General features: G+C 45.9%; 1 protein-coding gene across 1 annotated transcript in view; it reads left to right on the top strand.

Moving 5' to 3' along the window:
* Positions 1 to 25,672, top strand: part of GTPBP2 (GTP binding protein 2) — a 277,964-nt gene that overhangs the window by 41,668 nt on the left and 210,624 nt on the right. The window contains exon 2 of the mRNA XM_069608834.1: positions 22,846 to 22,872. Coding sequence (XP_069464935.1) covers positions 22,846 to 22,872 — 27 coding nt within the window. The remainder of the gene's footprint in view (positions 1 to 22,845; positions 22,873 to 25,672) is intronic.

Raw genomic sequence — 25,672 nt, 5'->3', positions numbered from 1 at the left:
GGCGCAGTCCCTGAGAGGGCACGCCGCTGCACAATGGCGGGATTCCAGCTTTGTTTGGAACTCTACATTCCATTAAGTCTTTGTGGTCTTTTGGAGTGGGTGTGGCGCTTGTGGCCGGAACTTGACTTCCGTAGCATGGCACATGGAGTGGCTTTGCGTTTGTTTGAGATCCGCCTCCTTTCTGCCCATTAGCTGGCAGTCAGCCAGTTTCTGAGTGCTCCCAATCTTCACGGATAAGGCAGACCTCTGTGCGTGGGGGAGGGGGCTATGAGGCGCTTGGTCAGTAGATCACCTCCATCCCAGGAAGCTGGGGCTTCTAAAGGTAATGAGATGTTTCCAGAAAGCCCAGTACCTTAACGAGGTTAAAAGGGGAGGGGGGGGATGGGGGGGGGGAGCTAGTCTGTGCCAATCTGCCATGCACCAGTAGGGGCCTCCGCCCCACCAGCCTTCTTTATCATCCAGCTGGCCTCTGGATAAAAGAGAATGTCGGAGCCTAACCTCGGGGTAATCCCGCCGTGGACCCCTGGCCCTCTCTGCTTGGAGAGGCCCCACTTTACCTCACTCATGACGCACAGCAAGGCAAACTCGCGTGTGTGGGGTTGTGGTAAGTGCTGGACTGCCCTTGTGGGTGGCGACGGGACTGCGAATACATATTTCTCCTCCTCTGGGAGGGGAGCAGGGAGATGAAGCTTTGGTGAGAAACACCCTATAGAACCAGGTTATTTGGCATTGCTAGCTCTCTGCAGAGAGTCTCGCATTTAGAAAGGGTTCGGGAGAGCCAGCCATCTGTACGGAGTTTGTCTTGTACCAGTAGCTAGCCCTACCCCTCCAGCCTTTCTACTTGCCCCAGTTGCTCTCCGGATAAAGGAGCGCGCTAAAGCACAAGCGGCGGTGTAACGCATGCGTTTTGCTATTTGTATGTTACTTTTCTTTGCGTAGGAAAATTCAGCAGCAGGCTGTTAACTTAATATTTTATAGCCTGCTCAAAACCGGAGCGCAGGCTGGGATTCGAACCCGTGTTGCAGCAAGACGCACGCCTTGCCCCTGAGCTATCCCCCTGGTTACTTGACTTGCGCTTGGCAAACATGGCATATTTAGAAATTGCTTGTGTTCTTGGATGGATTACATACAGCTGCACTGCGCGTCTTATTCTAGTGTGTTATTCAGGTCTTTAAGTGGGCCGGGGCTGAGCAAACCTTCGCTCGAGCTGGGTACAGTCAAGGCAACCACTTTGTGTTTTTTGGTTTCTGAACCTGCGCACGGCTGCCGACTAGCCAGCGTCGAGTTGCACTGTGCTATTACTCCGGTGGTGGATTCGTTTATTTCGTTCATAGACTGCATGACACATCGAGCCCATAACGGGATTTGTGTCGAGCAGTCTGTTGTATATATTTGTTGGCACTGAAATAGCCACGTTGGTTTGCAGCAGCAGCGCTCAGGTTGCCACACCTAGCACGGGAAAATTAAATTAAATCATGTTTTGTTAATTGCCCCGTGCTGGGGATTAGCGACACGGGTTTGTAGCCGGCAGCGCTCGGGGGAATTCCCACTGCAGAAAAAGTAACCGGACTTTTTTTGTGTTTTGTCGTGTGATGGGGACACTTCAATCAATGTCCATAATTTAGGCCACACCTTCTCGATGCAGATAACCCCCCCTCCCCCCCACCTGGTGGTGTTATCAATGGTGTTGACCTACTGGCATTAGCGTTTCCAGGTTCGGGTGCTGTGGCAAGGCAGGAGGTTGAGATTGGCGCCATCTCATAATGTGGTCGAGCCTGGTTAGAAACTCTGCCCTTTAGCTCTGTGACGCAGGTGTCTGCAGCTTTGACTACAACTTCCGTCAGCCCCCGCCAGCACAGTCAGTGGGAAGGGGTCGTGGGAGGTGCAGACCGTCTGCTCTAGGGCCAGGGCTGGACTGGCCTACAGGCATCTCTGGAGGGCCTCTTTTGTATCTTATTTTCACATTTTCTCATAGGAAAATGGTTGGGATTGCTGAATGTGTAATATGGGGCCACTTGGGCCTCTTTTGGTTGCCAGTCCACCCCTGTCTAGGGCTATGCCAGATGGCGCTTTTCCCAGCACTATACTATGGCTGTGTGCCCACACTTTTTTGGGCATGTATTTGGGTGCACAGTGGACCTCAGTGCTGCGTTTTACCTGTGTTCCGTGTCTGCAATGTGTGGGGAGATTCTAAAGCCTCTAAACCAAAGGCGCTCTTGGCAGCCCATAGCTGCAGGATGCACACACTTCTAGTACTTCATGCCCCCTTCAGACGCCCTGGCTGCCTACCCCACACTGTTTCTGTGCCATGGCTTCCTGGGGGGGGGGGCGAGAAGATAGCAGACATGTTAGTGGAAATGCTGGGCTTCAATAAGGCCCCTTTGCAGTTTTTTCTAGCGATGCCCAGTGTAAGCAAATCGGTGCACTTCTGACATTGTGAGCTGGTGAAACTTGTGTGCATCTAGTTTCAATGGTTTTCCTCGGCTGTCATTTAAAGCCAACGAGTCCTGACGGAACTGTTCGAGTATCCCTTGCACGGTGTCCAATGCATTCTCCTCCATGAGATGATAAAGCATATTGGGTTGGGGTGGGGTGGGGGGGGGTGGCTACCGGAGGCAAGTCTGCTCTTGACGCTAAACGGTCAAAACGAGTTGGTTTTCTCCAACACCTGTCTTGTATCCTGTGATGTGATGTGCGCACTTCTCCGGCCTGGCATTTGCGAAGACAAACTGTGTTCTTCTAGACCTGCTTCACTCTGATAAATCCTTCCTTATTGACCGAGCTGCCAGGCTGTCCAAGCGCCACCGAACTTCCCAGTAACTCTTGAGTATAATGAAGCGCCTCTACACACTGAAGCGCCTCGAGGCGCTACCTGTTCAGTGAGCGCCCGCTGGCTGATTTAAGGCCCTCTGCCCTTCGTGTGCCTTTGGTGCTCGCTGCCCTGGTGCACTGACTCTGAAGACGGAGTCCAGGGGGATGGGGGGGGGGGGCACCCCGCTCCGCTCGAGAATCGCACACATGGGGCCTGTGCGGGCACGCAGCGCTGCTTCCTGCCACATCACTGGCAGGTGGCGAGCGGCTGATCTGCCGAGGCACGGACCGCTGGCGGGGATTTCCATGCAGAGAGCTCCTGGCTGACGTGGATCTAGCCAGAGCCCCCCCCACTAATCCCGCCAGAGACTGGACAAATATTCGCGTGTTTGACTGCCTACACGTCTGCTGTTACCTGCGTGGGGACAGGAAGACCTGGGTTGCCAGGCTGTCGAGATGGCAGTAAATCCCGTGAAGTGGGGCAGAGGGGGCGGTTTCCCTTCTCCCTGATTGGAGAACGCCCCAACATTAAAAAAAAATGTACACTTTATATAAGAAAAGGCAAGGAGGCGGGGGGGATCACTACACTTCTAAGTAACTTTGTAAAACAAAAGATGCCCGATGATTGGGTAAGTAAACCGTTTCAATAATAGTGTGTTACTTTCATAACAAAGAGAACGCAGTAGCAGGCAGCTAACTAGGCCAGGACGGGTACTGCGGGTCTGGGCCCTGGGCCGCCTTTGGCGTGAAAGAGTTAACGTGATGCCAACGAGCCCCCATCGAGCTGTGGCGAGGAAGCGGTCCCAGTGGAGTAAGTTTGCTCAACATCTGGGGGGCGGAGGAAGAAGGGGCACCAGCCAAAGCGGCGTGACACGAAAGATCAGGGGCTGGGACGGGGCACACGCCCCTTACGCCCATGAGCTGCTCTGCACTTGGCGGATTCCAGAGGCGACCGCCGTGGTAATGGTTTCAGATTGCAAAACTGTCAGTGCGTTGCTGAACAGGAAGCCAACCACGGCCAAGTGTGCAGGGTGAGCCGGCGGCTAGTTGGCATCCTCTGGGCCCTGCTAGCAGTAGGCACCGGAGTGCCCCAGCAGCTGTAGTGTAGCCCCTGCGCAGAGGAGGCACGGCAGGCAGAGTGGCCAGCCGGCACTTCTGGGAAGCAAGCCGCATGCGCGGTCAGCGGAGTTGGCAACAATTCTGCCTTTTCTGAATGGGTAGGCTATGTGGTGGCAGCCACAAATCAGTCTTTTTTATCGAGGGTCTCTAATCAGCTGGTGGCGCCAATGGGCAACCCCTCGCTGCCATTTATCCCGGCAGGCGGGAACAATAGCTACATGCCACATAGGGTTCCTATCAATGTAAGCCCCTCATCTGTGGGGTTACCGCAGCCCATGACCATGGCTGCGCATCAGGTTGAATTGCCCCACCCCCTGCCCCAGTGGAGTAACTTTGCTGAAAATGTTGGGGGGGGGGAACATGACACGACATCTAAAGAAAAGGGTCCCCAGCCATATGAATGGGGACAACATGGTGTGCCATGAAAGTTGGGGGGTGCAAACCCCCCTATCCCACCCTAAAATGACGCCCATGTCTGACAGCTCTAGGCCTAGCAGCAGCCACCTCGAGCACAGCCCCGTACAGCCGGCCCCTCCCTGCATAACCCACTTACTCCCATAGATACCCAGCATCTTGACCCCATCAACATCCCTCCTCTGTCACCCATCTGCACCAGCCACACCAGGAGCTCACCCGGAAGCCAGGACCTGCCTCTGTGATGGCTGAAGATGTGCAATAAGGCATGCATAGATCCTATGGGCTTGGCTATCACCGCTTCCTAAGATGGGAAGAGAGGCGCTGCATACGCAGACGATCTGGAGTAAGGCGTGCATAGATCCTATGGGCTTGGCTATCGCTGCTTCCTCTGATGCAGAGAAGGATGGGAAGAGAGGATCAATTGAATGCCTTTCAAACGTTGGCGGCAGTGATGTTGAAAGAGGACCATTTTAGGAGCTGCTGAATGCAGGATTCCTATAGCATTATGGGGCCGAGGCAGGGTAAATGCAGACTTGGCCCTGCACCCCCTGGGATGATGCTGTGCAGCCCTTGGGATTATTCATATTCCGAGTGATTACTTTGAGGCAGCCAGCCATGAGGTGCTGGTTTTCAAATCGTGTTGTGTGCACCTCTGTCTGTGTGTGGGGTGGACTTCTGAACTCTGGAGGCGTCCGACATTTCTGTGGCATGGCCCTTTCTGGCGGCTTCTTTGAGGCCCCCGCTTCGTTCTCTCTGACTAGAGCGGCATCTTTGTGATATTCAATCTGATCTTTCCACCTACATTTAATCAACACTTGCGAGGACCCACCCCACCTCCACAGCCCCCCATTCAGATTTAATTTTCTGCCTTTTCAATTCTGTTCTTGCCTCCGCAAACTTCTTTGTTCCAACACAAAGTTGGGGCATGTCTTGAAATAGGATTTTTAAAAATGTGTTTATTGCCTATCCACATTAAACATCCTCTCCGCCCCCAGCCCCGCTGAGCATTGTAGCAAACAATGACCCATAGGCGGCTTGCCTGGGGTCTGGTCGGGGCCGAAGGGCCCTTACGTTGAATGTCCAGTAATGATACCAAGCATCACATCTGATGTCCACTAGAGGAAACGCCTCCCAGAAGCTGGGCCATCTTCATAATCCACTTGCACTTACTGTCACTAGCACCATGATAGCTTTTGCGCGGCTATACGTTCTAAAATAAAATAAACCTCTCGACTGGAAATCCAGCAGTTCATCTTGCAGCTTGTGAACCAGTTGGCCAGGCCCTTCATTTTTGGCAGCAATATCCTCCTCCAATCCTGCACCATCTAAGCTTAGTGATGGAATTCAAGCCTGTTATTAATTCTTTAATAGTTTTAATTGACGCTAAATCTTTTGCCATATTGTGTATCAGAATAAATCTGTTTAAGGGTCTGCCAATAATGATTCTGATGTATGCTGGACAGGGGAGTCGGAATCGGTCGAAATGACGGAATCCAATTTACCTACCCCATCAAAAGTTCGAACAACAAAAGTTTGAACCTTTTGTGTTATGTATGTTTTGGTGGGGTAAGTTTAAAAAAAGAGAGAACAAAGGCTGCAGGGGTTTCCCCCGCAACACCCCGTTTCCCCCACAACACCCTGCTCATTTTACAGTATAGTGAGCGGAGGTTGTGGGGGGGGACACCCCTGCAGCTGTCTGACAAAAAAAAGAGCCCTGTGACTCTGGCTCCCGGTCATAGAAGTGAAAGGGAACAGGCGTTGCAGGGTCCAGCGAGACGCAAGGTAAGGAAAGGGGTGGGGGTGGGGGTTTGGTGTTTTGAGGAATGTTCAGGGGAGAAATGACTGAAGATTATTTGGAGCAAATAATCTTCGGTCCGTCATGGGGAAAATCATCCCAATTCAGGGGAGGCGGGGTGGGCGTCGGCTGACCCACCTGTTAATCTAATGACACTGATCTGCTGATTGATTTAGTATCCCTGTTAATCTAATGGAACGTAAAGCAGTAATCCTATTCCAGAAACTCATTTCAGAATGTTTTACTGCATCAAAGCAAACTTCCTTTTCGGGCCGAGGTGTGTGGTAGTGGGTGTAGCTCTAATCTCTGTGCACGTCTAGCCTGCTACTCCACCTTTCCTGTCCTGCCCTTCTCCAGCCCCACTTACTGTAACTCCCCACCTGTACTGAATGCCACTATTACTATGGAGATGAAACCTGTATCTTGTACAGTTAGACAGACTCGAGGTCCAGGTTAATCTGTTGCTTGAGGGGCTCTGCAAGGACCAAATGGACATTAGGAGGGCTTGCACCTCTATGTCCAGCAGGATGAAGCACCTTTTTAAAGATGCACCCATTGGGAGAGACTGACCGGCTCCTCTCTGCCTCTTCGTAAAATGTGCTTTCCTGAGTTTAGAATGCAGGGAGCATTGAATCCAAGGATCCGGAGGCAACATGCTTGTTTGCGACAGAGGCAGATGATAATATTCTCCAGTATTTATACTACGTCCATCACCATCGTAGTGACCTTATGGCATCTGGTCTTGTTCGAAAGGTGCTATATGACCCTGGCAGGGTGGCCAAAGACCTCTGTGTAAAGGAAGGGGAGGCTTGGCGAGGAGGTGATAAGAAAGGAAAGTGAAACAAGACATTACCAAAAATACAGAGGAAAATAATTTGCATATAAGTCTTTGTCCCGCCCGCATGGGCAGTCCAGCATCGAAATGCTATGGCAATTCCCTTCTGAACAAGAGTACCAAGAGTAATCCAATAAATGTGTTTCAGCCTTGTTTGGCATCATCAGTGAGGTGGAACTGTGCCTCTCCGAGCACAGTGATCAAGGTGTCCATGTCTGGATGACCCTAGGACACTTAAGGTGACTAAACCGAAGGCCCTTGAAAAAATCCCAAATTTAGTTCTTCCCTTTTGAAATTGTTTTTTAGCCGCTTCTAGAACTTGACGGATCGCTATATTCTCAAAGGCTTCCAGCTCAGAAGGACTCGCATGATTAGCGGGAATAAACAGGGATCCTCTCTTTAAGCCAGTGATACAGACTCTTATCTCCAATGTTTGGGATGGATTCCTTTTTCTGGAGTCTGGTGGTCTTGCTGCTTCACACAACGCGAACAGCATTGCCTGGACGACATGCACGTTGCATCCCATCGAAGAGGGACTTCGATAAGTAAGGCCTGTTGCATAGCAACAGGCTACCTCTTGGCTGGTTTTGTTGCAGGTACTGAGTAGCGAGAGGAGGAGCATAAGTTCTGTGCCACGGTGAGGCTTGTGACTGGGATGTTGTGATGAGGACGTAATTTCAAAGGGCTAAAATACCCCTAAGATGTCGTGGAGAGGTTACATTAGTACCATATTATTGGGAATGTTTACATAATAACCAGGAAGGAGCTTCTTGGGTCCTTTTCTTTAAGAAGTATTGCCTTGTGTGTTGTTGCTAGGAGACGTCTGAAGAAAAAGAACAAGACGTCCGTTACCAGTGGGCGTATTGAAAAAGATTTAGAGAAATGGTTCGCAACGTTATGCAAATCGTTACATGTGGAAGAGTTGCGTGATCGCTGAACTACAGAAGTCCTTTCTGATTGTTTGAATGAGGCAGGAAAGAATATGAAACAGAACGAGTGAGTAACGGTTTGTGTGCCAGTTCAAAGGCCAGCGTTGCTCCGTACGTAGAAAACTGAGGCGGAGCTATACAGTTTATCCTGTCAGCTGTTCGCGTCCGGATCCTCGGATACTGCGACGCCAGAGAAGACTTGTCGGAGAGGAGGCGCCATGCAACTCGAACTGTCCATTAGCTTGAAACCAGCACCCGTAAGAAGCTTATCGGCTGTAGCGAAGACGGATATTTGCTGATCAAGGTACGACAGAGTCTGCAATTGAAAGGAAAACAAGGGGGCGGGGTCCCGGCACAATTCCAATACCCATAGAGGTTTATCAAGGGAGAAATTATAAACGGAAAACAGCGTTTTGTGAAGCGGAGTGACCATTAGCATCATCAGTTTGCCGAACTGAGAACTTAACAACAAATGACACTGTTTCTTGTAAAAGAGCAAAGAGTTAAAGCAATTAAAAGAAACGGGAGAAAGGACCGTTGTTAAACAAGGAGATAACCGTGAAAGAGTGGAATTGAAAAGAGACTATACTTCAAACAACGCCATAAGAGATCTCACCTTTCTGTTCTCGCAGAGAGGCATTGTTTGTAACATTATAAAAACTAACTTTGTGCCAGTTTTGGTTAAGGCAAGAAGATCTTTGGTTTCCAACGCTGTTACCAGTGAACTGTCCAAACAGCCAGAGACCAGACCTCTGCACTATACAGTATCCTTTTGTGTTTATTATTTTTTTTTCTCTGAAACATTAAAGAAAGAGTTGTTGTTAAATTGGTGGTCTGCTTCTCTCTAAATCCCACATCAAATCATAAGATGTGCATTAAACTGCTTTGTGATACTTTCCAGGTGCATGGAGAGGTGCAGTTCGGAGGCATGAAGGGGGGGGGTTTCAGTTCTGTATCCTACAGGGATCCAGAACAACCTTTGAATTAAACTATCCTCTGGTTTTCTGGACACAGGATTTCAAAAATACCCTGAGTGTGCAAGGACCCGCTATATTCATGGTGTCGCCTGAGCCAACAAAGATAAAATGAGCCCAATGGAAAAAGGGGTTCTTAAACTATTTTAGGGCTGCGTGTGGGAGCAGTTTTGCTGTAGACAGAGATATCTTTGCTGATGAATCTTCTGTGGTATGAGGGTCAGCAAATCTTTGAAACCATTCCAGAATTGGCCCATAATGTGGACACGGATGACATACATCAACTGCAGGTGGCTATGATGAAACTGGATGCTCATTCTAACCCTAAAACGAGTACTATCTTGGAATATTACAATTTTGGTGTTCGTTACCAGAACAGTAATGAAAATGTGGAAGAATGTTACGGCCCCCCCTTTTGCATTTTGGAAATGCATTGGATGAACACATCAGTTCATGATTCACTGCAACAATAGGATCCGTGAGGAGCTGTGACTCCGGACTGACCCCAATCCGGAAGAGGTTATCAGTATTGCTAAAAGGGTAGAACATTCTATGGCATGTGTATCGAAGTTATCCAAAGCCGAAAGCAAAGAGATTGCGCCACAAGTATTAAAGATGGGTTCAGTTGAGGAGGCCAAAAGGAAGAACAAAGGAAATCAAGTTTTCCGCAAGGGAGCAGGAGATGTCAAGGGGATCGCCCGACGCAAAAAGGGGGAAGAGCGCAGTTGTGTGAGGAGGATTTGCTCTTGAGATATGCGATCAAGAACAATTTGGCAGGCACACCGATATGTCTGGGAAGAAAAGTAATCTGCTAAAAATTTTGCAACTTGCTGTTAAAATATTCAAGGGAAATGTTTTTAAAAAGAACATTTTGTATGTGATGGTGAGGGGATATGAATTGTCTGATGCGGATCATGAAGGCAATGTTGACATGAACGCTGAATATGGTGGTAGGTCAAGCGTGTGACGAGGACCGAGTCTTTAAGCAGAAATGTTGGCGAATGGGAGGAGTATGATGGCGGAATCCGGTGCAAAGTTATCGCTCGTGTTGAGGCTGGTGTTTGAAGATGCCTTTATAGGGATGGGTGGACGCCTTGCTGCCACTGGATGGAAGGCTGTGTGGGTAGAACATGCACAATCTGGAACTGTTTGGTTATTTTATAGCAGAGGTAGGGTTTAAGGTGTATGTCCCTAAGAAGGGAAGCAACGTTGTTGGATGGTGGTGTTTATACGCTTGGATCTGAACACCTGTGATTAGGAACTGTATCTCATGCCATGTGGATAGCTCTGGGACAGTATTTGCACAAAGAATGAAACTATTAAAGGGATGAGACCTCAAATTGGGTTAAAGGAGGGTAGCGTTACGGTTGCAGCAAAGTTACGTCTGATTTCTTTGGTTCTGCGAGAAGGGATATAAGAATTGGCTAAATTATGCAGAATGGGAATTATAGAGTTGGTGAATAGTGTAGAGTTGGAGTCTCCCTTTTGGTATTTGTCAAAAAAGAGCAGACAGTTATGTATTTGTGTAGACCTTAAAACAACTTAACAAATGTTGACAGGCACCCTTTGCAGAATAAGTCTGAGATGTTTGCGATGATTGGGGAAAGGGAAAATCTTCACAAAATTGTTTTTTTGCATCGGTTTCCCATCAGGTGGTGGTGTAATTACAATCTCGGAAATTAACTGCTTTCGTGTTTAAATGAAGGTATACTTCAGTTTTGGAAGATGCCGTTTGGTTTCCGTGTCTTATGTATACATTGATCAGTGGGGAAAACGGTGTTAGATTTTTGCATGACGAAATTTTGATTTGTGGAGAAACCTTGGCGGAACATGTCGGAACACTAGAAAGGGAATGGACAATAATAATAATTTCGCATTTTCATAGCGCTACGAACCCTGAGGTATCTGAGCGCTGCTTATTACCCACAGTGTGTGGTGCTCATTTATCGACCTCGGAAGGATGAAAGGCTGAGTTTGGCCCCGCCGGGATTCGAACCTGCGTTAGCAGGCTCTGCACAGATGTCAAAGCGAGTGCTCTAGTCGCTGTGCCACTTGACTGGCATATTGGAGGTATGACTTTGAGAATGGAGAAATGTTTTTTTCTTTTTTCCCCTCCTCCTCGCAAGGAATCTGTGCTATACTTAAGCCCGGAGTTAAACATGGGGTGAGGCCGAAGAAAGATATGGTTGATCGTATTAGTAAGATTGTTGCACCACAAACACAAGGTGAGGTGCGTTCAGTTTTAGGAATTTTAGAATTGGTCAAAGTTTGTTAAAAATTAAAATGAGGGCTCTATTGAAGAAAGGGGAAGAGTTTGTATGGAGTAGCAAATGTGACGGCGAATGCATAGCGCATAATCTCTAGTACCGGAAGCACCTCAAGACCTTCCTCTTTGCTTCTGCCTTCGCCCCTCCTGTGCGGATTCTGTTCTCCCTCGGCACCATGCACCTGGCCACTCTGTCCTCCGGGCCCAGGTACCTGCTCACCCTGCCACCCCTTGCACTTGCGTCTGCATCCGTACCCACAGTTCCAACCCCCCCCCCTTTCTTTCTTCCTGCACTTAGCAGACCTACCCAGTCCTCTGCCTTAAACCCAGCACTTGCCCCTTGCTGCCTGCACTACCATTGTTGCCTTTATTATTTCTAATTGCTCTTTCTCCACTCCGCACTCATTTTTATCCCCCTTCCATGCACTCCCCCCTTCCATGCACGCCCCCCCCCCCCCTCCCATGCACTTGCGCGTTCTCAATGACACTGGGCCTAGTAAGATCATTTTGTTCTCCCCTGTTCCCCTTGCCTTGTCGCGCTACTTGTGCATGAGCGTGATATTGATAAAATAATCAATTCAATAGCGATAAAGGAGGAGATTGATATGGCAAGGGTCTTGAAACTATTTGACACAGGAAGGAAGCAGTAATTACAGTAGATGCCAATGATGTGGTGGCGGCTGGTGTTGGGGATGGTAAGGAGAAGGTAATTGCGCATGCTTTAAGCGACCGGACCAGAAAAGAGTCTGTATTGGCGAAGGAAGCTTTAGCGTGTCATTGGGCTGTAGAAAAATGTCATGTGGGGTGCAGAATTTATTTTGTGGACTTAAATAAGCCACTAAAAGATTAAGTGTCAAAATGTGTTGCAAGTTGGGTGGCGAGGATGCATTTGTAATGGAAGTGATATCAGGACGGAACATTTTTTTTTCTTTTTTTTGGCAGATCATTTATCTAGATTTGTGTCAGAAGTGGTGCTTGTTGCACATAATTTTATTGGTGGGGTGGACTGGGAGCAAGCAATGAGAGTAAATGGGGGATATATTGTGCACCGTACAAGGAGTGTAAGTTCGATGGTCGCACAAATGGAGATTAGAGGGAGAGGAGAGGGTGTATTGGTAGGTGCTGATGGGGCAGAGTAGTTCCAAGGACCTTGAGGGGGAAAAACTAGTGGATATTGCTCATGAGGGTCATATCGGGATTACAAGGGCCCAGGGTTTCTTGAGGGAAGACTATTGCTGGCCAAGGTTTGATAGAACAATAGAGAAGAAACTGGAGAAGGGTGTGAAGGCTGGTAAGGGTGTGAAGGCTGGTTCTCTGCCTTTGATCAAGGTGGAGGCATGAAAGATGTATTGGATGAGTTGTGTTGGTGATGTATGTTCTGGGTCTTGTGGATGTTGGATATAGCAATGGGATTTTATTGTGGCGGTGGTAGGTGTATTGTCAAGGTGGGTTCAATTTAGGATTGTGAAGGATGCAAGTGCAAATAGTTTAAGACTTTGGAGGACATATTTGAGAGGGAAGGCTAGCTGGGAAGAATTATTACTGATAATGGGAGTCAATTTGTGGGAAGAATCTTGGGAAACTAGTTTAAAAGGAGTGGAATTAAACAGAGGAGGGTGGCCCTTTATCATCCAGAGTACAATGGAGCTGTTGAGAGGGCTAATGGGTGCATTATGGATGCAATTGGCTGGTGTGTGTGGTACTAGTAGGAAGGAGGCGGTGAGAGAAGGGATAGACTCAGGATGTTGCCTCATGCAATGAGTGAAGTGAGTCAGTTGGGGGAGGGCATACACACATTTGTCCTCCGTGGCTAGGAAGAGCACGAGCATCTGAAGTTCATGTTGAAGATGTGAGGATGAAAGTGGACTCGAGGAAGGAAGAGTTCTTGAGGTGCAATTGAAAGGAGGGCGTGCCAAGTAACTCGCGTGTAGGTGATCAAGAAAGGGGTTGTGAGGAAAAAAAGGTAGCTGTTGTACAGTGAGCCAGTGTAAAAGTGCTGAGTGGTGCTGTGAGGAACGGGGGTGGTCAAGTGTGGAACTTGGGAAGGCTTGTGAAGTTAAAGGGGTGTTTATGTGCGAGGGGTGATGAGTGAGGAAGGAAAGGAGGTATGTTATACCTTGGATGCCAAGCAGCGGTGAGCTAATAAAGTATTTTGGTATAAGCTGCACGTGCGAAGTCTTTATTTCAATCACACATTGGCAAAGCCGCAATTTGAGCAGTCTACAAGGCATTTGACAAGATACTTTCTCAGCTCTGTTTTTGTTGGGCTAAAATAATCAACTTTTAGATCTTGAAGGACACACATCACGAACTAACCTGACAAAATATAATTTTGTAAAACGAAACATGAAATAGGGGGAAAGAGTAAGATATTAGTAGTTTTTTTTCCTCAGCCTGAAGAAACGTAGATTCACAGCAAAAGAAAACTCATTCTTCTTCCACGCAGCTTGCATCCCTCCTTGTTTAATCACACATCATACCCACGTCCATTCAATGCTGCATCACTTTACTGCGCGAACTACCCACTGTGAGGAGCTGATCCTGTCCGTTTCCGTTGAGCACCCGCCGGGTCTCTTTATGACTGAAGGGGTGAAGACGGCGTGTTGGGCGCAGCCATCAATTTTGTAGCTACCCAACACTCTGGGGAGGAGGCAGGGGTGTTGCGAGGCCTGGAAAAGTTCAGAGGCTACACTAATCTCTGGACTAGATGGTCTTTGGTTGTAGCCCCTGAGCTTCTATCTGGGGCTATAACGAAAAGACCCAGGGCTAATGCCCCCACAGCCCCATTTTCCCCCCCTCCCATCCCTCAGCAACGCCTCTGGGAGGAGGGTCTTTGAGACAGGCCCTTACCTTGTGCTTGCAGAACTGGTCAGGCACCTTGTGTCTTGCACCCTGCGTCACCTTTTCTTGTTAGTCGGGTATTGGCAGGATGGCAGAGCTGTACCCCGAATAGCCCCAGCCCACTTAAAGCCCTATCTCACTCTCCATGTAGTCAAACGTGTGGCTGCATTTCCATTCCATGATGACATTCGTTGTGCGCCGTTTGGGTGCAATAGTGTCTGCTTGTTGAGCCGGCCCATTGGCTGCAAGCTGGTGTCTTGCTGATGGTGGTCACACCCTCGTGTGCCTCCTTATGTAATTAGGATATGCTTGCTCCTTTATAAAGGGGATATGCTGGTAGACCATCCACTACAGTACAATAAAGAACATGTAGGATGAGCAGAGGGTGGTGGGGGATATGGTTGTGGTAGTATGAATGCCTGTTAATTTTAGTTCTTTGTAAGCGGAGAATGTCAAGAATGTGCAGCTTGTTTCAAGCATGTGGTGCCTTTCAAAAGCTGGTGCTGGTGTGTGGTTGTATGATGGACTTCAGAGGTACTCGAGCAGGCCCTATTAATGTGGGGGCTTCCACCAGATTTGCTGGAAAGGAACGCTCACTATGTAGCTGTTGAACGGCTTTTGCCAAGCTAGGTTCCAAGGGGTTTCCAATGAAGTGCTTGCACACGAGAGCGATGACGATGTGATTTTTATTATTTTTTTAAATTTTTTTTTTTTGTTAAGAAAATCTGATCCTGATCTAGAGAATCAAATAGCAGGAAAATGCAGCAAACAAATGAAGTCAAGTGTGCTTCCCATGATCATAACTACCACAAAAATTAATAAGGGGCAAGCTGGACATCCGACTCGGGCCAAGAAACCTTGCTTAAGGAAACGACGTGCCCTCTGCAAAATATAAATCAAATCGGTGAGCAATTTCTAACCACCTTTTTCAAGCAACGCCTAGTGAGGGAAACACTTTGTGGTAACTCCCGTCAAAAGGGGATCTTGAAGTGTGTACCCATGCAGGAACCTCCTTTTTTAAGAGTCCAAAAGGTTAAATGAAGCAAATGTTTGTGGTAAAAGCTCTGGACTTGGTAAACCTTTAAACTCTAAAAATCCTATAGATGAAAATATTGTCTAATAAACATTGGGAAGTCGGTTACTAATAAAGTTATTATCCCCCAAACCAAGAATACGGAGGGAAGGCTGCTATGCTATCTGGGCAGCCTGACTAGAACTTCAGACACCTCCTGGGTGGGTTGTGGCCTGGGCAAAAGGGTGCAACTGCAAACTCAAGAAGCGGATTTATTGAACAACCCCTCGGAGATACAGGCATCCTCCATAAGGCCTGTACTTAATGACTGGATTACAAAGGTTAATGAGAACCCCCCCCCCCCCCCCAAAGGGAAACTAAAAACTTAATTAACCAAGACTGGCTTAGCGATGCAGTTTTAGTATGCAAAAAGGGGAGAGATTTCCAAGGGGGCCTATAACAAAAACTCTACAATTTCGGGCCAGCAAGGCTTGAAGGCCCCCTGTAGGAACAATTCTAATAGAAAGCATCTTGCTTGAGAACAAGGTTATCATGAGGCGGACCACGATCCTACAGTTATTTGCTGAGGTGCCTAATTTAAAATGTATTCCCTCAACTGATCTAAAAAACAACACAGGCAAACGGATGGATCTATTGGGCCCCTCAACTCATGGTTTGTCCCACAAATCCTTGGATTTGATTCTATTTTCAGTCTAATCTCAAAAGGGAAACCTTCTTCAGTTCCTATTTTATAAATTGAGCAACTGGAACAAAAAAAGGTGCCAATTGAAATCCACAAATTGGCTGTGGTTCAATAAAGCCTCATTCTAGTACCATCGAACCACTTATTCTGAGGTGTGAAGAGGTCTCCAATATTGCTAGTATAACTTGGAACACGTGGGGGGTGTGGGGGGGGTAGATACTAATGTATTGTCACACCCATTCCTAAGGGAACTCTTGCCACTGCCCACATAATTGCCCTCCAAAAACCTGGTTCACACAGGCTCCACATTTGATGGCTATTTAATTAAATATCAGTTAGCTGTCCGAGGGCTGAGGGGCCGATCATCAGGGGGATTGCTTACCTTAATTAAATCTTGCCCGCAGATGACGATAATAGGCTCTTGCAATATATCTAGGGGTGTTCTTGCGACTCATATTAACGTAGGGAGAGAATCTCCCCTTGCGTAAAGTGATGGGTATCCTGAATAAGGTCCTTGAAGATCATACAGAGATGTATTGAACTGGCGGGTCTGCGCTTAAAGGGGACAAATTGTGATTTTAGGGGACCTAAATTCCGATTGCCCTCCAATGAACATGCCATTGAGCATCTGACAAACACTAATGCTAACAAGAAAAGGAATGGTCGTTGTTTGGCAGCCCTAGAAAGCTTGGGCTTATGGTATCTCAACGAGGCCCTGTGTTAAAAAAAAAAATCCCAAATATCCATACATGGAGGAATGGCACTTCATGTTTCTTGTGGACGACGGTCTTGACCCCTGCTGCATTCAATTCTCAAATACATTTACAAACTCCACTGATCATGCCATAATTAAAGCTAACTTTGCCATCCCAGGAAATGTCCATCTTAATTCAAAGGATAATGCTATCAAACCACAATGTGCCTCTAACTTTCTTGTAAATATTGCAGGTTTGCAGATAAGATGGACCAAGGGTAAAGTGGATTGTGCGAAATTCTCTTTTAGATGACCATCTCCAATTTACCGACTTCACATTGGAAATTTAAAATCTTCACCTCTAACAAATTTGTTTTTTAAAATAAATTTCCTTTTCAAATCTAGCACGGTCATAGGGCTGAAACACCCTCGGGGGAACTAAAACTAATCACGTACATGCTCATAATCGAGCAGTGGCTTACCGCAAAAGAGAAATGCGCAGAAGGAGCTCAATCTACTGAAAAGCTTTAAAATTAAAAGCCCTGTCCAAATAGCGGAGGAAAGTAGAATTTGCCAAGGGCATCAGAACTGGGTGAAACAATCCAAAGCTTCAGTGAGCAGTGGGACGGAGAAGCAATCCTCCTTGTTTTAAGGACCAAAATGTCCAAGCATTTTGGCAAATGGCAGTGAGGCGTCCCAGTCCCCCCTCCAAATAAATAGTTTCCGAAGTTGATTGGGTCTCCCATTTTGGTCAGGCCTTTTCAGCTCCTGAGAACTCTACTGGGGAAGGTGCACTGCCGATATGGGATTCCAGTGTGGTTTCACAGTTGGATTTTGGTGGAGACATGATACTAAGTTAGAAACTCTATTAGTTCCTTGAGCGCCTGGTCCTAACGGGCCTGGTTAATCTTGTACTCGTGTCAGATAGGATATCTTGGGCTCGGACTCTGTCTTAATTAGAAATTATACCTGCCACAGGAACATTTCCATTTACTTGGTCAACCCCGCCCCCCCCCCATCATTGTTCCAATATATAAAAGCGGACATGGGGCTAACCTTGCAAATTAGGGCCCTATTACGCTGTTTGATGCAGATAGCAAGTGTTAACTTCAGTTGTCCTTCGCCATGTGGAGACATGGTTAGTTTAGAAAGTGAAAATCGCAAAGTGGCAAACTGGCTTTAGGCGAAATATGGAAATTTCACTCGATGGATTAGTGATTAGCACAATCCAAGATCTCGTGCCTAATGGGGAAATGCACTGCAGTTTATGGTGCTTCCCTTGACCTAACGGCAGCTTTTGATGCGCTTGATCGAGGGCTGCTTTGGAAAAAATTAGCAAGTTGGGGGATCCCGACTGGCATTCTTAACTTGCTAATTGCTCTTCACCATAAGACCACTATACAAGTCCGACTGAACAACCACGGAGTCCTATCAAGAAAAAGCCCCACTGCAAGAGGAGTGAGACAAGGCTGTATGGGGGCACCATGTTTGTTCAATCTGTACTTGGCGGATATTATGGAAGCCCTAAAGGATGCTTCACTAATCGTGCCAAAAGCTATGAATCTCCCCCCTCCCAATGGCTCTCCTACGCTGACGACAACTTCTTATTTGATACCACTAGAATAGGGCTTCAGCATCTGATTTCTTCATTTGTAACCTATATGAATATTCATGGACTCTGTTAATCCTGCCAAATCCAAAATTATCAGATTCTCTAATCACAGGAATTAAAGCAATTTTAAATTGTGCATTGAATCTGTGCTGTACCTATGTACAGAGATACTAGTTTGTGGGTTTTCCGGTGTTTGCAAGACCAACATTTCAGAACAGCCAGTTGTGGTTGAACAATCTAACCTTAAAATCAATTACCCAAATGAAAATGATTGATGTGAAATTTGGCACATTTTTGCTTAAACACATTCTGTACTACGAAGCAAAACAATTGTACCTAAATTACTGTATGGTATTGAGACTCATCCGTTTTCGCTACTAGAATATCTGCATACTGTTGAATGAAGATTTTGGAAGCCAGACTGAAACTTTCTGTAAGTCTACCAGGAGTGGTGGTGTGTTACAAACTGGGTTTCTCTTTTCTACAATCCCGTGGCTATTGGAACATTCTTTCTCTCTTGCGGGAAAGTTTGATCCCAACCGAGAATTCTCTTTGAAGATTTTAATCACCTTTACACATTGCAGGTGGGTGAAAATATGAGAGCGATAAACATTCTGCTCCACGATACTGGGAAATGTAGGTTGTACAGTCGAAGCTCTGACAGACTTTCCCAAGAGGATGAAAAAGCTACTTTACAAACATTATTGGATTTTGACTACTGATCAACTTCATTCCTACCCCTCCCTTCTCCTTTTTAAGAGCAGATTGTAAAAGTAAAGGAATTCTGGCCCCATTTCTCAGTATCTACCCCAACAGAGGGAACCAAATAAACTTTACTGCTTTCGTTGGAACCTATTGAAATCCAGGCAAATTCTGATTAGATTTGGCAAGATTCCACCAACTGATTTTTCGTGTAGTTATTTAGACATCATTAAATCCACGATTGTCCTGAGGTAAAGGTTGTTAGAGTACCCTACCTAAACAAACTGTACCACGTACTAGCAGACCGAGATGAAATTTGTTAGCACGTCAAACTACAGCGGTTGTCTATCTGGCTTTATTGGAGTGCTATAGCTAAGATGAGTTATCTAAGACTTGAACACATCTAATTGGTAATTAAGTAAAAAACATATAATGAACCGATCATGGAAGTCAAGAAATTAAATGTAATATTTATGCCTTCTTTGAGTTGTGATGAATTAGTCTGAATCTTAAAATCTAGTTTTATAGTTGCTGTTCTTTATAAATGTGCATATTTTAGAATTCTGATAGATTATGCTGTTAGTTAATTGATATGTTATTTAATTGAATGATTTTGATTTGTGTTCTATTCCTTCCTGTATATGACTATTCTGTGATTTAATTTAATGACATACTAATAAAGAGATTTGAGAAAAAATTCTGATAGATTGATGACCTTTGAAATTTTAACATACTTTTCCTCTTTTGCTTTTTGGTGCCTACTGTTTTATTTTTATCTTTTATGCTTTAATGATGTAACGTAAGAGTTCTGTTTTATTAAAGGTTGAATTTTTCTTAGCCGTAAAATAAAAATAACTGAAGCTGTGAGCTAGATATAATTCATGAGGTAGCTGATCTATATAGCGCAATGTTGAAATGCCCTGGTAGGGTGGGATAGTATCCGGTTTGCTATCAGGATTTGAGTTATAGTAGAAGACGGGGAACACTCCCAATGTGATGCACTTTAGTAGCTAGATGAGTTGTTGTTACTCCGTCAAGGTGAGCGTGCATCGGGTAATCAGCCTGGACAAAACTTTAAAACATGTCCCACTCTGCTAAGAACTAGAGATGTAACCCAGGATCGGTCGCTGAGGATTATGTTTGGATCGTACTAATGATATAGGTAAGAAATCCAGTGTGAAGGTGTATGTATATATACCTCACCAGAAGCAAGTTGTAAGCGGGGTGGTAGATGTGAAGTTGTGGGCTGTACTGGCGCTCCTTAGTCTGTTTGGGTTCAGTGATGAGTGTAAATGTGAACTGTTGGAGAGGAAGGGCAGGAAACAGCTGGAGGTTGAGAGCAAGAAATGGAGCGCCTGCTTCAGACCAACTCATGCTTCAGACCAATTCGTAGAAGGGGGTTGTTGTACACCTATACTTATCCATGTAGTTGTTGATGTTGTATTACAGACCATGAAAGGGGATCGGTAGCCATACGTCAGCGAGAAAGTTCATGAGTATGTGTAGCCCAACGTCAGCTTATCAGGCCCGTGACAGGATATTGCCATAATGCCCACTAATTGTGACATTCCAGTTTGGGAGTGGAAGGGATTCAATCTCCCAGTAGTTCAATCCTGAACATCAGCCGCCGTTGCTCTCTAGTCTCCCCATGACTACCTATCAACTCCAGCCCGCACTTAGCAGCGCCTGAAACACTTCACAAGAGCACGAACTCAAGAGCCAACAGGTTACAAGTATCCCTGCCGCCCGCCGCCTCCGTCTCCAACGGCACTCTCTGACGAACTTCTACCCAGGCAACCTGGCGACGACATACGCAATGCTCGCAAACTCTCTCTGCATCCAGGGAAGCGTACGCCTTCAAAGATTCGTGGCAAGGCAGCCATTTCACCAAACTAGTCAGGTGCCCCTATCCACCGGCGTATAGAAAAGGAGGCGAAGCAGGGCTTTAAGTGGGCCTGGGCTGCATGGGCAGTACCTCTGCAGTCTTGAGCAGGGGTGGTGCTAGGACACGCCTCTGTCGCTCACTAATTTGCATACAATTGCTCCTGTGCGCACCACTTTATGCGCATCTGCCTAAGGAATGCAGTTTGGAAAATTAGGTGACGTGCTCTGCGTGAGCAGAAACCCTGTTCTGTTTTTTTCTGCTGCACTTTTGTAAACATTAAATTGATTGCATCACATGATTGCATACCTAATCAGGTGGGTGATCCCAGCTGAAGGCAATGAACCCCATACAGCATTTTGATCCCAGGCCTTCGTGAATCTTCCGGCCCTGCCAGCAGGTTGCCGTCTCCCTCTGGAAATAGCTCACTAAAACGCAACCTGAGGAACTTGTGAACCTAAATAACAGCGGTGAATTTGGCCACAAAGTAAACATTTGGATTCCTGGTTGCTTTTCTTTTCACTGAAATAAACTAACCTTTAGACGCACGCGTTACCAACTTTGCATTGTTCCGTATGCAGATGGCTGGGCCAAAGTATACAACTATTTTCCATATCCAAGGCGGTTACCAGTCAAATGGTCAAACATTTGGTCGACAGACAATTTGGTCGACACCATTTGGTCGAATGCCAAATGGTCGATTTTTTTTGGTTTTTTTTGGGGGTGGGGACCCCCACCCCCTTTTTTTTTTTTTTTTTTTTTCTTTTTTCTTTTTTATTTTTTTTTCCCCACACGAAAACCCACAAAACACATATATAAATAAAAAAAAAAAAAATTCGACCATTTGGCATCGACCAAATTGCAGTCGACCAATTGACAGGACACCATCCAAGGCATCCGAGATTTATATAGAGGGGTGCCAATATGCAAACATTACAAGGTAGGTCCGTTAGGTGCCCCAGGCCTGCTTTCTCTTGTCCCCAAAATTGCTGCTCTGTGTACAGCCATTTTTAAAGGTCCCAGCTCACCTGCAGCTCGCTTACATGGTGTCATGCCTGCTCCTTTTTGTTGAGCCTAGTGATCAAGGTTCACGCTGTCGTATCGCATTTTCAAGTAGAAAATGCCTTCTGGTGGGAGGTGAACCTAGTGGTTGGTCTGTGCAGCTATTCAAGATGGACTATAAATATTGACAGCCACTGACTGGTGACGGGATGCCTGATAAACTTTTGGCTCCTAGAGCTACCCATGCCTTCTCTGGTTCTCCTTCCTCTAGTTGCCACCTAAACATCCCCACCCACCCTGCGCAAGCAGAGGGGTCTGCTTGCCTTTTTGTTATACCAGAGCCATCAAGCCACTGGTGAAGAGTCTACGCCAGTTTCTCTGACCGCCTTCTACCCACTTTCTAGATATTGGCACCCTGCATGCTAATCAATGGTCTGAATGCTGTGCATGCCACCAGAATCCAATTCTGGAATCTGCCTGATCTAAATGGCTGGTCTCTACACGTAGGCCCTGCTTTGAGCGTGGCAGAAGAGCCAATAGGGGCAGCCCACTGGACCATTCTGGTGATGGGGCTGCAAACGTCCATTCAGCAACACTAGTTACTTCTGTGCCAGCCCTGCAGCCTATAGAAGGTCACATTTGAACCTCTAAGTGCCGGCAAACTTATTTAAATTATTATTTTTTAAAAATCTGATGTAAAAAGCTTTTCTACTTGCAGATACCTACTTGCCAGCCTTAATTCGACCGTTGTTCCGGGCAACAGCTACCTAAATAGTTGCCCTTGGTTTCTTAAGAAGAAATGTATGATAAAATGATGGGGGGGGGGGGGTTTGAATGGTGCTATAGCTCTTGAGATAACCTCTTGACTCGATAGATTTAAACCCCAAAGGAATCGAATACACGTACTGCTGAACCTTCACGTGCCCTTTTCTGAGGTGGTTTTGGAAGGGACAAAGATTTCAAATGTTGGACTAAAAGGTAGCTAGGTCTTGCTGGGATTGAATCTAGGTGGAGGCTTTATCTGAAAGTTTGTTTTGTTTCTAAAGTTGCTCTCTGCATTTGAGCCGTCCTGATTCTGGATTGGGAGGCTGGGATTGGAGGCCAAAATACTATTTTCTTATGCATTAACGTTTAGTTTCGATGAGGTATGCTACATAAATGGCTCTGCTCGGCAATTGTGATTTTCTTAATGCCTCATGGGCTGGATCTTTCCGTTCATGGGCCTGACATGTATTATTCTTTCTTTTGCAGGCAGAAGAAGGAAACATTGAATACAAGGTGAGTGCTGTGGTTTGTCTCGAGTGTGCGGTGCTGCACGAGTAGTCTGACTACACATCCCCATGGAAATATACAGTCCATATAATAGACCTACAAAATGGGCAAATGCTCTGAAGAAAATCAGAAGATTGTTTAACATTTCATGCGCGGTGGCCAAGAAATGCATCTTCCAGACTTGGGAAAGCGCTGGCCTGCCTAGCATGAATAACTTCCTTCGGGAATTGACATACGTTAATGAATCTGAAGAGCAATTTGTCCTGACCCAGCCTACTGCGAGCAGGCCCAAAGATAAATGGGGCCCCTTCAGAATGTATTTGTGTGATAGTTTCTGATGATGGATGATGAGTCTTATCTTTAATGTCTTAATGATTTATCATCCTGTTGTGAATTATTGAGGTATGATGTAAGTGCTTGTATCTCTTGTGACCACCAATAAAAAGTAAAAAAAAAAAAAAGAAAATGGGCACCAAAATCTGAGCCTAGAGGGAATTTTGAAAACTATGTCTGTACCCTCAAACAAGGACCTCTGGTCACCCTATGCTTCTGTGCATTTCTCTTGTGTGATATTTGCCAGCAGCATTTTCGTGTGTGAAATTGTGCCTTAATGTTTATTTAAATCTGTATAGCTTTCTATAATGCTATTTATATTTGCTTATACATGATACAGATGTCAGAAGTTCAGAAATACAAAATATGGTGTATATGTATACATAATCTAAGATCTAATGCAGTAGAACTCTATAATCTCAAACAATATTTTCTCACCTGATGGTAGCTAACGCGGTACGTGGCTAATATATTTCAATGGTCCAGTGAACATACAGTGCTGAGCTCTGGAGCTCCTCCGCTATGCTGCAGAACTATTTAAAGAACACCAATGATCTTGTCATGTCCCGACTCTCAACAAGGTGGTAGAGCAGGATGCCTTTTCCCTAGTCCAAGCAAGCCCAAACTGGTGACCACATATGCGATGCTTATTCTTTAACAGCAATACTAATAAAGCTGTACCCATCTTTAAGTATGGCTACAGCCATATTCACAAAGGGGTGCACAGACCTAAGCCCAACACTAGTCTTCACAAAGTAGAATTCTCTTTTTAAAGAGCAATGTTTTAAAAGATATATATTGTTTTTTTTTTTAACACTTAACCAGATTATTTTTTCTACTACAGAAGTGGCATCCCCCTTTCCTAAATTAAAGTTCAAGATTATGTGCAAGTGAGACGCCCATCTTTTTAGGCAGAGTAAACTAAACACATTCACACTTCCTTGGTGACTTGTAAAGCCCCAGATATGCCTAGCGTGTACATGATTCTAGAGTATTTTTTTTTTTTTTCCTATTCACCACGTAGTGTCGCTGCCTTTCCCCAGCCACTTCATCTTGGTTTTGTTGTGGTTCATTGGCAGAACCTTCACGACGCAGTACACTTTTGGGGTCGTCCAGGATCTCTCACGTGCCGGTGGTGTATGATAAAGGATCACCATGTCCTAGGAAAGGAATGGGACTTTAATGTGCCAGGCCTGGCAGTGCTGCCATATATAGGCTGGAAGAGAGCAGTGTTCAAAGGCAGGTCTGTCTTTTATCTTTGTTGTTTGTGATTCTTTCAAATAGCTTGACATCTGTGGGGTCAAGTCCATATCCAATTTGGGAGCCCCCAATGGATACCCCCTGTCCAGTCTACCAGTTTCTTGTAGAGTCTGCCCATCTTTGCCCAACCAAAGACTGGGGGAAATTTTAGTCTGATTCCTTTCCGTCCATGCTGGCCCAGGAGCAATCAAGGAGGTGGCTAGGTCTGGAAGTCTGCTTCGAAAGCCAAGCTGCTAGATTGGAAGTGGTTCATGTTTTTGAACCCTTCTACTAGGATGCGTAAATCATTTCTGTGAGTAGTTTCTCTGTGGCTAAAGGCACAATTGTGCTGTGATGTCGTGGGGTGCTATGGAAACCACTTTGTAAATGGGGTGAAGCACACTACCGTGACCAGTGTCCATGGGGTTGGGTTTTCTCTTCCCAATTATCTGTGTACATGTCGTTTAAATCCTACCCACACGAAGTGTTTAAAGCCATGTTCGACAGTTCTTTACCTTGATGCCCTTTATAAGTTTTATGCCCAAATTGCATTACACATTGAGGCAGTATCCTTGGGTTTCCCAAGAAGTATTAATTGCTCTGAAGTTACTTCCCTCCTGTGTACTCTTTCTTGCTGATGTGGGTCCATCATGGTCCTGTGCTGTAAAAAAGAGCAGTGGTATAGCATTAGGAATAATAGGGGTTACAAACCTCTATTAGCAGTGGTCTTAAGAGGGCACAATACATTGCAAAGGTTCACCATACCTGGTTCTGCAGTCACTTTGCAGCAAGTATTTATATAGAGTATTACAGCTTTACTGAAGATCTACCGTTGTTGGATTGCTAGCTGTATGAATGTATATCTGGTATAAAGAGATGCATTCAGCTGTGATTGCAAATCTATTTCCCTGGTGTGTCACCCATTTGGATTCCCAAATCAAGGTCCCATTTGGTTCTAATGTCGGGTGGGGGAGGGATCCACGATTCTGCATGAGAACACCATTGTCCGTCTCATCACTCAAAAACATCTAATTTACTGGAAGAAACGCTATCTTTTCATTCTAGAGAAACCCCATTCAGTGCTATAATTTATAGTGGAGATAGTTTACAGAATCCCAGTTATATGACAAGGAAAAACCATTTGAGTCCACTTGGATACAGGAAGTCTGGGCCATAAAAGCAGATGTACTTCCCCCAGGGATGGAAACCTACAGGACATATCCTCATGCATGAA

The sequence above is a fragment of the Ambystoma mexicanum genome, chromosome 4q (assembly GCF_040938575.1).
Source record: "Ambystoma mexicanum isolate Mex_15411 chromosome 4q, UKY_AmexF1_1, whole genome shotgun sequence".
NCBI classification, from domain to species: domain Eukaryota; kingdom Metazoa; phylum Chordata; class Amphibia; order Caudata; family Ambystomatidae; genus Ambystoma; species Ambystoma mexicanum.
The sequence above is the reverse complement of the archived record's forward strand: the minus strand, read 5'-3'. Positions and strand labels throughout refer to the sequence as shown.